The sequence below is a fragment of the Malaya genurostris genome, chromosome 3 (genome assembly GCF_030247185.1).
Source record: "Malaya genurostris strain Urasoe2022 chromosome 3, Malgen_1.1, whole genome shotgun sequence".
NCBI lineage: Eukaryota > Metazoa > Arthropoda > Insecta > Diptera > Culicidae > Malaya > Malaya genurostris.
The window spans coordinates 283,152,834-283,168,126 of NC_080572.1; the positions used below are offsets into that span (position 1 = coordinate 283,152,834).

Below are 15,293 nucleotides of genomic sequence, written 5' to 3' on the forward strand. Positions count from 1 at the left end.
CTCCTACTGCTGGAATAGGGGGAAAAGTCGTTTACACAAAAATATCGATATCTCCGTTAAAAATGGACGGATTTTAACAATCTATGGCTTATTGAATAGGTATTATCGTGCGGAATCTAAGTCTGAAAACATATTCTGTTTTCAAGGTCAATTGTGACAGATACTGTCAAAAAACTGAAAATTTTGACATAAAACTTCGAATAACTCAAAAAGTAAACATCCGATCTCAAAACCATTCAATAGCGTTTTGGGTGACGGGGAGACCTTTCATTTGCGACTAGTTTGATCAAAATCGGTCCAGCCATCTCTGAGATCTCGACCTCTTAGTTGACAACACACATACAGACACACACACATACACACACACACACACAGACATTTGCTCAGTTCGTCGAGCTGAATCGATTGGTATATGTCATTCGGCCCTCCGGGCCTCGGAAAATTTTTCGAAAGTTTGAGCGAATTCTATACCTATTTTTTATATATATAAAAAAAGGTAAAACGGTACGCAGTATTTGAGCCGAAAATGCAGTACAATTCCATAAAATACTATACGGTTAAAAACGTTAGCTGTGATGCCATATTCAACTGGATTTTATCACATATCGGTTTGAGCTTCAGAAATCACGCTATACTTTGTAAATTGATTTACATTTGTTCGTTCATCATAAAACTCACTGTGGATACAACTGAAAACATACATTCTTAACAAGTTTCATATCATGTATAGCTGCCCAGTCGAGCGCCGTCGAGAGAACATCATCTGACTGCGAAATGAATTGTAAACATTCCGCCTTCCTTCCTTCATTCCTTCCATCTAGCAATGCTTGTAGGAATGTACCACAGAATGGTAACAAACCAACAGCAACAGAACGACTTGATTGAATGAGTTTAGATGGCGCCTGCACGTCTACTGGGAGTAGCCCTGCTTGCTACTTGACCTTCCATCGTAGTAGGCAGCGGAATTACTCATCTATTCATTCTAATGCCCCGTTTACACTTCTGCTGGCTGCCAGCATGCTGGTGTCAGTGTACTGCCTCCTTAGGAAAAAACGTTCAACTGTGGTCCAATGATCCAAAGTATTAGACCAACGAAGGACCACCGTTGAACGTTTTTTTCCTAAGAGGGCAGTACACTGACACCAGCATGCTGGCAGCCAGCAGAAGTGTAAACGGGGCATAATGGGATGAGCACTATCGAGCCATTTTATTTTTTCAAATGCAGAGTTTTCCTAGACATAATTGAATGCAAGTCGTTATTCATTTATTGAGGAACAACATGAAAATGAAATTTTATTGCTAAAGCTATTAACAATAACGGTCGAATAATGCTACACTTTCAGGTACTTAACGCTACAAAAAAAAAATGCACAACGAATTATGATTTTTGCAGGTATAGTTTTCACACAGAAAAGTTTTTTTTTCAACCAAATATCGGTTTTACAAATAATTCGTAATTCTACGAAACCACAAAATTTGTTCATACTTTTAATGTTCTAGCCGAAACTAACTTGTATGAGTTTTTGACATATCCAGTAGCCACAGTGCTGCTTGTTTTCAAGCCACCGTTCTAGACCGAAGGCGGAAGAGATGAACGCAGATTAGGGTTCCGTAAAGTCAGATTTGTTTTTGGACGAGAGATAAAGAGGAACAAGAGTAGAACTCGAACACTGATGAAATATGCCCGAAAAAACTTTGCCATTGTAGACTAGCTGGCGCACCTTCTTGCGAACGTTTCTCATTAAATTCCGTACAGACTTCTTGGCGACAAGTTTTGACACTTTTTTCCAATCTTTTTCGAACTGTTAAATGGTTTCGGCTGCCGAGACATGTTTCCTAAGATGTGCCTTCGTAAATACCCAAAATCTCTTAATTGGTCGAAGTTGTGGGCAATTTGGTGGATTCATGTATTTTGGGACGAAAGTGACATTTTTGGTAGTATACCATTCTACCGTTGATTGCGAGTAGTGGCAAGAAGCAAGATCTGGCCGGAAGACAACAGGATCCTTGTAAGAGAAGAGTGTAAACAACAGGACGCAGCCATAAAAATTGGCAGATTCTGAACCATTGTTATTCTCACAACATAACCTCGCCAAATGGTCGTCGGCATCATACGAAGATGAAACTGATGAAACCATATCTGATTCCTGGGACCGGTTATGCGCTATGGCACAATGTCAGATCCTGTCAAAACAGAGTGTCGACTTCGTGGAATCGGAGGAAGTTTTTTCTTTGAGAATAGAGAATACATATTAAACTCTAGGAAAAAGGCACAAGAGAATATGCACTGAAAACTAGTGTCCAGACACTGGTTACTATAGACTAAAAACTACAAACTTGAGAATACAGACTGGATGCTAGTGACCAGCGAGTATAGAATTAGTACTAGAAAATATAGATTAAAGACTGCGGTCTAGAAAATGAAGACTGGAGAATACAGACGCAAGGCAAGAAAATAGAGACTAAAGATGACAAACCAAATTCTCGAAACCTACTAAAGACATACTAAAACTATGGAATAGACAATAGAGACAAGAGACTCCAGTCCAAAGACTAAAGACTCAACACGGGAAACTGGAGACTGAAGACCGAATGCTAAGTACTGTAGACTAGAGACTAGATAAAATACATTAGAAAATGGAGTGTAGAAAGTAGCGTCCCGTGAGTCTTGAAGCAATAGAAGATTACACATTAAAGGCTAGAAACTAGATGTTATGAATAAGACACTAAACACTAGATTACAAAGGCTTTCTGCAATGAACTCAGCATTCGACGAAATTTTTTGCTCTGGAGAAACCTTTTAAGGTTTGGAAATAGATAATAGTCGCTGGGGGCCACGTCTGTGGTGCGTCTTTTTCCATAGCTTGATGAAAACTAGAATTCAGTCGTTATTCAAACATTAGTGGATAGATTATCATGAAATTTAGTATTGGGCCATGTTTAAAATAGATGAAATGAATTTTTCTGCCGATCAACTGTATTTTCCGTCATGACTAATTGAGATTCACACGCTTAGCACGTTATATTAACCTGCCATCGTCACACGGCTAGAATTTGTAACAGTATGAATTTATATGTAAAAGTTTGTTATACATGAAGGATGCTTTTTCTTACAGCTGAAATTTTACAGGTTTCTTTCTAACTGTGTTCAGACTAATGACTAGGAAACAAAGATGACTGACTGGTGTCTACAAATTTGAAAATATAGGCCGAAGGCTGGAGATTATATATTAAAGGTTAGAAACTGGAAACTAAAGTAAATAGACTAAAAAACAAGAAAGGACTAGGTACTAGATACTATGGACTAAACACTAGAGACCTGCAAAGAAAGGCTTGATACTTGTGATAAGAAACTACAGACTGAAGATTACAGATTTTAAACTAGACAAGAGACTATAGAATAGAGAATAAGGGGTGAAGTTTTAAACCTAGATAGTAGAAAATAGAGAATAAATACTAAAGTTAAAGGCTGTAGGTTAGAAAAAGGAGACTAGAGACTGGTAACCGATGCCGATGACCTATAGATTAGAGAGTAGAAAATTGGAAATGCGTATGAAAAACAAGAAATAGACATTTGAGACAAGAGACTTGAGTTAAATGTTTGAAGACTAGAGACTGGAGAGTTTATAAACTGGCGCGTAGAAACTAGTAATCAGAGAATAAGGACTAGAGACCACAGGTTCAAGACTAGAGGTTATAAACTAAAGACTAGAGACTAAAGACTAGAGACTAGAGACTAGAGACTAGAGACTAGAGACTAGAGACTAGAGACTAGAGACTAGAGACTAGAGACTAGAGACTAGAAACTAGAGACTAGAGACTAAATACTATTGGAGACTAAATACTAGAGACTAAAGATTAGAGATTAGAGATTAGACATTAGAGACTAGAGACTAGAGACTACAGACTAGAGACTAGAGACTAGAGACTAAAGACTAGAGACTAGAGACTAGAGACTAGAGACTAGAGACTAGAGACTAGAGACTAGAGAATAGAGATTAGAGACTAGAGACTAGAGACTAGAGACTAGAGACTAGAGACTAGAGACTAGAGACTAGAGACTAGAGACTAGAGACTAGAGACTAGAGACTAGAGACTAGAGACTAGAGACTAGAGACTAGAGACTAGAGACTAGAGACTAGAGATTAGAGACTAGAGACTAGAGACTAGAGACTAGAGACTAGAGACTAGAGACTAGAGACTAGAGACTAGAGACTAGAGACTAGAGACTAGAGACTAGAGACTAGAGACTAGAGACTAGAGACTAGAGACTAGAGACTAGAGACTAGAGACTAGAGACTAGAGACTAGAGACTAGAGACTAGAGACTAGAGACTAGAGACTAGAGACTAGAGACTAGAGACTAGAGACTAGAGACTAGAGACTAGAGACTAGAGACTAGAGACTAGAGACTAGAGACTAGAGACTAGAGACTAGAGACTAGAGACTAGAGACTAGAGACTAGAGACTAGAGACTAGAGACTAGAGACTAGAGACTAGAGACTAGAGACTAGAGACTAGAGACTAGAGACTAGAGACTAGAGACTAGAGACTAGAGACTAGAGACTAGAGACTAGAGACTAGAGACTAGAGACTAGAGACTAGAGACTAGAGACTAGAGACTAGAGACTAGAGACTAGAGACTAGAGACTAGAGACTAGAGACTAGAGACTAGAGACTAGAGACTAGAGACTAGAGACTAGAGACTAGAGACTAGAGACTAGAGACTAGAGACTAGAGACTAGAGACTAGAGACTAGAGACTAGAGACTAGAGACTAGAGACTAGAGACTAGAGACTAGAGAGTAGAGACTAGAGACTAGAGACTAGAGACTAGAGACTAGAGACTAGAGACTAGAGACTAGAGACTAGAGACTAGAGACTAGAGACTAGAGACTAGAGACTAGAGACTAGAGACTAGAGACTAGAGACTAGAGACTAGAGACTAGAGACTAGAGACTAGAGACTAGAGACTAGAGACTAGAGACTAGAGACTAGAGACTAGAGACTAGAGACTAGAGACTAGAGACTAGAGACTAGAGACTAGAAACTAGATACTAGAGACTAAATACTATTGGAGACTAAATACTAGAGACTAAAGATTAGAGATTAGAGATTAGACATTAGAGACTAGAGACTAGAGACTACAGACTAGAGACTAGAGACTAGAGACTAGAGACTAAAGACTAGAGACTAGAGACTAGAGACTAGAGACTAGAGACTAGAGACTAGAGACTAGAGACTAGAGACTAGACACTAGAGACTAGAGACTAGAGACTAAAGATTAGAGACTACAGACTAGAGACTAGAGACTAGAGACTAGAGACTAGAGACTAGAGACTAGAGACTAGAGACTAGAGACTAGAGACTAGAGACTAAAGACTAGAGGCTAGAGGCTAGAGGCTGGAGACTGAAGACGAAATACCATAAACTAGACACTAGATAATAAAGAGTGTCTACTAAACAATGAAGACCATAGGCAAACGAATTGAGACTAAAAATTACGCATTGAAGGTTAGAAATTAGAAACAAAAGAGTCGACACTACAGACTAGAGGAGTCGAGACTAGAGACTAGGATACGATTCAGATGGCGCACTCTTTGATTAACAACAGGAATCAACTCGTAATTCAAATCAAGATTAATATCAATCAGAACTAAAAAAAACATTTTTATTGATCTCAAAATAGACAAAAATGACGAAAAATAAAAGTCACTCTCAGCTCCTGTTGCGAATTATAAGAACGATATCCATGTCCAGTCAACGACATAAGTGAAACCAGTGCGGTAAAATTTCATTTTCAATCGAATAATATAAGATGAAAATGAAATTTATGGCCACTGACCGTCAGCATATCCCTACTAATTCATTTGACTTTTGCTGCCATTTTCAAGTTAAGCTCCCGGAATTCATCGTCTGTTGAATAACCGTACTTATTTATTTGACGTTTTGTTTGCTCCATTTCGAGTGCCAGGTAGTGTAGCTTCTTCATTGCCTTCGCTCTTGGTAGTAAGCAAGTTCGAACGGATAGAATTATAAATGGAGTAAAGTATTAAAAATGAAAACTGAAGGAGGAAACAACAATTAATTTATGTATATTCTGTGATTGATATTTCAGCTATCTGGTTTGTCTTTCATCTGTTATCTTGAACCAATTCGAATGTTTACATGAACCTCATTTGAAAGCCGCTCTCACACCATTGAAGAGATATTTTGTTACTTCAAGAGATCAACTGACGGTGGTTAAACTGAGCCTCGATTGAAGAGAAACGAGTGATGAACTGAATGCTGCCCGTTCGGGCCGTCAGCAAACATTGTGTGTGTCAGAGAGTGAAGTTTACTACATTAGAGAGATCGTCAATGTGTTCCACATTCAGTTTCAATTGAATTGAATGAAGTTTTACTGCACTGAGTGAAACAGTAGTTTCAAAATTATTTTCTTTCTTTCATTTACCCCTTCAATCATTTTTGGTTTTCAGTGAAAATCATATACTGTGTAGTGTCGCTATTCAACCGAAACTTCGAGAATCGATAATGCCAAAGTAGCAATTAAAACTTGTTAGAATCAGTATGTTTCACAATTGTTACGGAATGGTTACACATGTTTTTGTAACAAATGTTAAAAATCATTCATATTACTGCTTGTGAAATCTACTAGAAAACCTGAAAGAATTAATTAATACTTCGTCTCTTTTCGTATGTTTTGAGTGCGATTATTCACGAATGGGACAGTAAAAAACGAATATGAGACTTTTGGGTTGGAGTCTTTCATTGAAAATACGTGACAATTTTTCGGCTCTGATATTAATAGCATTGCAAGGTGAAGTACTACTCAGGGTACTACTTTCCGTTACGGAACTTGGCCTCCAGTTTCTGCAGACTTCGAATCTGATTCATAAGTGTACAGAACTATTGTATGCAGTGACGTACCGAGGATATTTGGCGCCCGGGGCAAAATAAGAGTTTTGCCGCCCCCATCGTTGGATTAGTGAGCAAAACACAAAAATCCTGTAATCTGCAAAGATCTTCGGAGAGCAAAAAAAAGGTCCCACAGATGACTTTGCCACCCCCTTCAAATGTTGCGCCCGGGGCGAATGCCTCCTTCGCACGCCCCTAGGTACGCTACTGATTGTATGGTTAAAGCAATTTTTCTACTGCCATAAAAAATCTTTTCAGGAAGCAACCATCCCCGATCCCAACTCTAATTCTTTTGATTTTCTGAAATGAATTGATTAAAATTTTGTACAACTATCGTCCAATCCACCAAAACAGTAAACGTTTCATAATTTGGCACCGAATCTTTTTCATTATAATCTAGGTTGAGATTTTCACTCAACTGCCGATCGATAAACACTTGTAACGGATTCATAAATTTCTTCAAATTGAATGTACAAAATTTTCATAAATTCTACAACCATCGATGTTGTTTTCATTGACATTTTCAAGTAACGCGAACAGATTTCAACCAAATAAATGGTTTGCGATTTTTGTTTTGCTTTCTGCTGTTTCCGGAATTGCGGACAGCTATTGATATCGTAATTCTAAGATCGAAGGGAATATAACTGACAGTGCGTAAAACAAGCTCATTCCCTTTCCTTTTGAACTAGTTTAAATAAAAACGAGTTCATAAATCAAGGTCTTTAAAAAAAGAATTTGATTTAGAGGACTTTTGCTCTGTGTCATGTAAACCCTATCAGAAAAGATTAAGCAGGATTAGAAGGGGTGGTTTGGGGTTGAAACAAGAAGTTTAGAGAGATTTTTTTGCACTTTATTGCCCACTAAGCTTATTAACCTGCAAGTATGTGATTAAATTTGGTATACCCCCCCCCCCCACTCGTAGTTAGAACCATATGAAAAAAACTCGACTCCCACATTGATGGCACAGCCTTTCCTGATGAAAAATACAAAAAACAGAAACAAAAATATGTTCATATGTGTAGATGTTCAAGTCAGGGTGGTGCATGGTTATATGATCTGATCTATGATAATGAAATTTTTACATTGGAAATGAATTTATAGCATGGATGCGATTGATTAAGTATGGATGAGTTGATAGAGTTTTTAGCGAAATGCAACAAAAAACTAAACCGGCAGCACCCTAAAAGGTCCAGGTTGTATCAAAGTTCTCTTTTTCACTATCATTATCAGTGTATGAGTTATCATGTGGGTGGTATTCAAACCAGCAACCGATGATTACAGCTGAGCAAACTCCGAGATGGAATCCAAACAAGCTGGTGCTGAAGAGTGATATTTTTAATTAAAAATTATTTTAGTTTCGTACCCCACATTCACCGGTACATCAAAACACAAATAATGCAGCAAACCAATTGGAAAAAGTGATGCTATATTTGCCTCGGTATTCCAGTTCAGTTGAAAGCAAAGCACAGATGTGCATTATCTGGCGCTCTTTTGACCCGAACTGGAAAACAAACGACACCGAAAAAGTATACATACAAAGCACAGTGCCTTTGAACGGTACCGGCACTAGACGGAATAATAAGTAATCCGATCCAATAACGGCACATACCGCAGTTCAAACCACTTGCATGTCTCTCGGCTTCCGCAAAAATAGACGATGCCTTTGCAAATCATGCCTCAAAATCAGTGCGGCTACGGGGATGAGACTTACTGATGCTCTCACCAGCCACAAGCCGCTAGATACCATAGATGATAGCGCCCAAAGCCGTCACAATGCCGTCGTCATCGGCTGACGGCGAAAAACCGCAAACCCAAACGATGGATGAACTTGATCGCCCCGGAGCCAATAAATTGCTGGTCCCGGTTCCTAGCGTGCACAAGTTGCATCAGCGAATGTCGGTTTGTTGCCTTGCGTTTATCGATTGAGCGGAAAAACGTGATCCATGAAAGTGTAAAGTTTAAAAGGTTAACCCCGTGTACTAATGGGAGGGGGGGACGGTATCTGCATCAGGCTTTTATGGGTTTCATTCTATTGGGCGGTTAAAAGATGAGTTTTACTGTAGAAGTGTTTTAATTTTCTTTCGGTGAATCATGCAATTATATTACTTCGTCTGCACGGTTATGCGCCATCTGAGCCTAGAGCTTGATCATTTAGGGGTTAGCCAAATTTTGTGCTAGGACAAATAACCGTTTTTATTATTTTTACGTTTCGTCTTTGACTCATCACTGCAGAGCAGTTCAAATTGAACTGCTTAGTGCTAAACTCGCTTCATTTTTTAGCTGAAAGTCGAGTTTCAATCAACAAATTGTGATAAAATCGAATTAAACATCTTTGCTTCGGTTATATGAAATAGTATTTCAGAAAAATGGCTTGAGAATTGAGTTTTACTTTTCTGTTACAATTCGAAAAAAAATGCAACTGAAGCGCATCGAAAGTTTTCAGAAACTTACGGTGATGCTGCTCTGAGTAAAAGAACGTGTCGGGAGTGGTTTCAACGTTTTAAAAATGGTGATTTCGATGTCGAAGACAAACATGATGGTGGAAGAGAAAAAACCTTCAAAGATGAATAACAATTTACTACGAGCTCTTAAAACCGGGTGAAACCATCACAAGAGATCGCTACCGAACGCAACTAATACGCCTTAGTCGCGCGCTAAAAGAAAAGCGGTAACAATATCAAGAGCGACATGACAAAGTCATTTTCCAACACGACAATGCTCGGCCTCACGTCGCAAAAGTGGTAAAAAAGTACCTGGAAACGCTGAAATGGGAAGTCTTGCCCCACCCGCCGTATTCCCCAGATGTCGCCCCTTCTGACTTCCACCTATTCCGTTCGATGGCACACGGCCTGGCAGATCAACATTTTCAATCCTTCGAAGAGTTGGAAAAATGGATTGCTTCATGGATAGTGTCAAAAAAGGACTCCTTTTTTCGAGCCGGGATCCGAAAATTTTCGGAAAGATGGGAGAAAGTTGTCGCTAGCGACAGACAATACATTGAATAATACATCTGTAAGCACTTTTTCCCAATAAAGCTTTAAATTTTGGAAAAAAACGACAGAAGCAAAGTTGTACACCTAATATTAAAACTTGAATTCCACTCTATTGTTTTTTTCTTCGTTATATATTGTAATCATCTGCCGTCTCGACATGGTAGGAAGTTCTACTAATAAAATAAATAAAAGCGAATAGAATTAGTACAGTAAGGAAGCGCAAGAGAGTCGAAATAAATCAATTCGCAAGTAAAGGCAGTTCCATCCGCAGAAATTCAATCGTTTAGTGAATCTAGAGGATGTATTCGAACGATTTCTTTTAACATCTGATCCTGTAATAGCATTATCGAATAGAGTAACAACCAACGTGAGTGTACTCCATCTTCCCGACTATGCAGCTGAATTAGTTTTAACACGCTAGAAGACAGCAATACCTTACTTTAATATGTATAACTAATAAATGTCTTACATGAAAGAGCATTTTTCAATGAAAAAACCCAATGTTTGAACACAATTTAAAAAAATATCTCCTCCGCCATTTTTATTATAAACATGCTCGAAAGTATTTTCTATCAAATGAAAGAAACAATTGCTCCAATGTTAGATATAGCAGTTTAAAAATGATCAGAAAACGCTACCTGAATGCGCCAGTCATGAAAAAATTGGTTTCAACAAACTCTAGAAGATATTCAAAGACACCAAAAACGAGAAGTGAAAAATAAGAAAGCTAGAGCAAAAAATCTGATTTTTTTAGGAACACCCTAAGTTGCTCTATTAAAATAGCTGTAACATTAAAACCGTTAGAGATACTACAGTAGTGTTTTTGGCAAAGTTGCTTGAGATAAGTTTTCCTACAATTTTGCCGAAAGGTGCAGTCCTCTATCTCAACACATACAGAAAATAATTTTCGGATCACCCTAATAATAAGAACCACCCTAATACCATATGCTTCAAAATATGGCTTATCTTTCACTGATCATTTGTTCTGAAGACATCATAGCTCTAAAGTATAAGGCTAAGCCACAAATGTTTTTGTCCCCCTAAATTGTGGATCCGGACCTCTGTGCATTGTACAATAAAGTTGTAGAGAATTTTACTTTGAGTAAAAATAGGGTTCCCAAATAACCAAAAGTTCGGATAAAAGGGACTGATTTGGCTTAAGCAGCTCTCAAGGTTAATCAATAGCATTCTAAGCAGCCCATTTTTAAGTAATTATCCACACTTGAAAGTTCGCGCGACGCAGCGGAACGAACTTCTAAGCTGCTTCTAGAATACATTGTTCAGCTTCTATGCAGCGAAAAACTTCACGCGGAACTTGTTCTGTACTTCGAACTGTCAAAAATTGTCACGTGTTTTCTTAAGCAGCTAGAAAGTTCACGCGGAACTTGATCTGTACTTTCAAGTTCTCAAAAGTTCCGCGTGTACTTTTAAGCAGCAAGAAAGTGTACTTTTTAAGTAATTGTGGAACTTCTGGTTGCTCCTGAAAAGTCATTTTTTTTGTTCTAACTTTTTTGTGAAATGTTATATGGAAAAGTTGTCTTCAGAAGAGTTGTTGAACTAATTATTGCGCACAATTTCGCTGAGCCAAGCTTTTTCATATGAGCTATCAGTAAAAAGTCATGATTGCCTTTTCATCAAAAACTAGTCATGCTTCAAATATCAATATTCATTAGAGCCAGATCGATAAAAATGTATTCTATGCGGTTCATGAAAGTTCATAATATAAGTAATAATTTAAGAGAAAACTGGAAGGGTGTTATTTTTATAACCTATTTAAATTAGTCTTAAAAATACCTTCAAAAAACTCAAAAACATTCCAAAACTCTTACACGCCTTAACGTATGAACATACTTTCTTTAGCAAAATAATAGTATCAAATTAGTTCTACAAGTGTTGCATACATTGTTCATTCGAGAAATGAGACACACAAAAACTACAGCCAAAAATAAGTTTGGTGCTGAACAATTTTAATCAATTTATTACTAAAATATCTGATTTAGTTGAGCTCAAATCGTTTGTCTATGTTGAGTGAATGATTTATATTATGCATTTTTCAAAGCGCCCCTCAACTAATTCTCAACTACACTGAATTGTTGGTCTAAGTATCTATAACAAGTTTGCCGAAGATCGTATAGTTATATCTTTCGACCGAAGCGAGATAACCGTTCACAGCCCCAATCAGTAGAAATCCCATATGCTATGAGTCCCGTTTATCGCGGATTCGCTTTTCACGCCCCCGGTGAACTGTGTTATACGAGAGCCCCCTGTACACTTTTTAAACCCGTTCCTAAAATATCCATATTGTAGTAGTTTCCATGGAATATAAATGAGCCGAAAATCATTTTATTTGTATGCAAAAAACCTTACAAGCAAAGCAGGTTCGTAAAAAAGTGTACGTTTTTTACGTTATTATGATTTTGTTCCCAAAAAGAGTTATGTAAAATAAGTTTCCGAAAACGGAGATTTTGGTGTACTCATCTCCAGGGTAAAAAAACGAAAAATATTTTCCGTCGTTTAGCCCTGAAGATGAATGATAGTTGCTTCGAAACGTCGGCCTTTGAACGCAAAATAAATTGAATAAAATGAAATACATTTTTCAAGAGTCATATTATATTATTACCGATCAGCATAACAAAAAAAATTAAATTCCACTCATACATGCCGAAATAATAAACCAAGTATTTAATTTTACTTGTTCGACCTTCACTACTCACACTATGAACATATACCGAAGGCTACGAACACCAAAGGCTTTTCTTCCAAGCAATAATTTTATTGATTTTATTATTCGGTCCGAAGATTTATCGAAGGTGAAAGGTCAGAAAAAAAAGGAAAATTTTTATTTCTGCCCGGAAAATTTATTCATATGGTAAATCGATTTTTCAGTTAGTAGGCCGGTGTGAAATATGTAAACACTTGATGATTTGTTTTTGTTCGAAAATAATAATAATAATAATCGGTAAAAAACTAACGGTGTGAGTTGCAAACCGAACGGCGCTCACAACTTCTGGCACCGAAGAAAATCTATTTCAATGAGCGCCTATCAAAACAATCGCTCGCACTCACACGCGTTGTGACTAATGCAAAGCAGCATGCGAACGCAGTTGTAACGAATTAACCATTCTGACGAAGTTGCTTTTTTTCTCGCCTTCCTTTATCTACCGTGCAGGGTCAATCGGAAAGTAAGAAAGCATCCAAGAAGGCCTCGGCCGGCCTTGAAACCAAGGGCACGGCCATGTCTTTTGGATTCAAGAAGCACAAAATACCACAGACTGGCGGGACTCACAAACTGCCCGGTGGCCCGGCCAGTGGTACCGATGGCACAAACGGATCAGGTCCAGCAACCGGCGGCACCTTCACCAGGAAGTCTGGTGTCATCAACGGTAACAACCTGTACGGTGGTGGGTTCGAGAAAGAAAAAGCGACGGAAAGAGACAATGCCACCGTGATCTCCAATCCCGGAGTTGAGGGCATTTTTAGTGATAAGAACGGGAACATGGGTGAGTACAGTGCAAGTAGTAGTGTGATATCGTTAGTTTTTTTTTTTCGTTTTGTCGTAGTTCATCATTTTTTATGGTGATAACCTCACTCTTTTCCATATTGCTATTATTAGAGAAAATGTCGCTTTGGCAAAATTATGTATTCTAACGCTTTTCTCGTTGCTGTGTTTGGTTCTTCGTACAACCAAACGGTATTTATAGCTAAATGTACGTAAGTCCTAATTTACGCAAATGCGTTTTGTTTTCTTTTTTTCCCAACGTTTCTTCCCGTTATTGTCAGGTTCGACAGACACAATTGACGATGGCACCGGTAAGCCGAACGGTCGATCCACGCCCCGACTACAGCCGCCGAAAAAGGACGCATACGGCGCCCCGTATCGCAACAATCGGTTCGGCTTCCGCACATCCAACGTGGTTCGGCCGGCTTCAGTCGGTCTTCAACCGAAATCCATTGGCGACTATGACAAACAACATTCCACTAATGTTAACAATAACAACAACAACCAAACTAATAACAATAACAACGTGTACATAACCGACAAACGTCGCTCGAAGAGTGCTTCCTCGGCAACGGCAACGGCACGCACAACATTCACACCTTTGCAGCAAGTGCCGTCCCAGATTCAACAGGAACGGGCGTCCGCCTTGCCACATCACGCCATCGGCGCACTTCAGAAGCCGTTGCCGAAATATCAATCGGCCAACGGTGCGACCAAAATAACTTCATCGGACTCGGACTCCGCCAACGGGTCGCAACAAGTGATGACGAAATGCGATCAAGCGGAGCATAAAAATACTTCCCAGAATGCATCGGTGGCGTTGAACGGAGGATGCTGGGATGATCAGCAGCACCAGTCGAATGTAAATAATAGCAACGGCCGGCAGTACGTCTCGTCGGTTGCCAACACCGCACAGCACCATGCCGCCTCTAATGCAATGTAAGTACACACTAACAAACATCGTATGACTCATCTGAAAGGTTTTTTTTCTGTTACTTCTAGAACAAAAATCGGATCAAAAACAGCTGCAGCTAACAATCAGGAAACAGCTTCGGTAGCAAAATTTACCCTCCACAGTTCCAGTCTCCCCAAGCCACAGTATCCGGTGCCCATCAGTCTTTCTTCGGCCAATCCTCGCTATGACATGGATCCGAAGGGTGCCAAGCAAGCGGTCAACATCAGCCGTAAAGGAACCATGCAGGGCAACCAGCAAATCTATCAACGAGAACCTTCGCCGGACCAACTGTCTGATCTCAACCCAAATGTGGATACCACGTCCAACATTCGTATGCCTCGGCTTCGCTACCGCAGCCTGGAAATGGTCATGAGTGGCCGTCACAAGTTTGAAGTTCGTGATCTCGAAACCCTAACGGCCGAACCAATTGTTTCGTTGGCTTTGCCAAAACTTCCCGACTCGTTTAATTCCGACGGCCAACCACAACCGATCGGTATGAGTGGCTTGGTACGATCGTCCGAACTTCCTCGTCAGCTAAGTGACGATATTGACATCAATGACAATCGCTACGAATCGGAACAAGCCCCGATGGAACGTAAGGATTCGATTGTATCTTCCGATTTAGAGAGTTTAGAGGAAGAGAAGCTCACACGTGACAACAACTCTTCTGAAAAAAGTTTGAAGGGTGCGATCATTAAGGACCTAATTGAGTCTCACTGCAGCAAGGTGTCCTCTCCGGGCAGCTCCAGGGCATCTTGGTGTAACGCCGGTGAAACAATGGCTGCCAAAGATTGCAGCAGCTTCAGCTTAAGTAGCGACGAAAGCAATGCAAATCCACAGCTTCGTGACAAAAAGCGATTCGTCGAGGAGGAAGATATTAGTTCCGTTACGATCACCGCTGGCAATCCGTCTTTCATGTGTAAGTATCAA

General features: G+C 39.3%; 1 protein-coding gene across 7 annotated transcripts in view; it reads left to right on the plus strand.

Annotated features, from left to right (window-relative positions):
* LOC131437435 (uncharacterized) overlaps positions 1 to 15,293 on the plus strand; it is a 225,782-nt gene that overhangs the window by 148,847 nt on the left and 61,642 nt on the right. For all 7 annotated transcript variants that reach the window (XR_009230760.1, XM_058606785.1, XM_058606784.1 and 4 more), the window contains 3 exons: positions 13,079 to 13,409; positions 13,690 to 14,347; positions 14,411 to 15,282. Coding sequence is in view for 6 of the 7 variants with exons in the window: in XM_058606785.1 (XP_058462768.1) it covers positions 13,079 to 13,409; positions 13,690 to 14,347; positions 14,411 to 15,282 (1,861 nt within the window). In the remaining variant the exon portion in view is untranslated. The remainder of the gene's footprint in view (positions 1 to 13,078; positions 13,410 to 13,689; positions 14,348 to 14,410; positions 15,283 to 15,293) is intronic.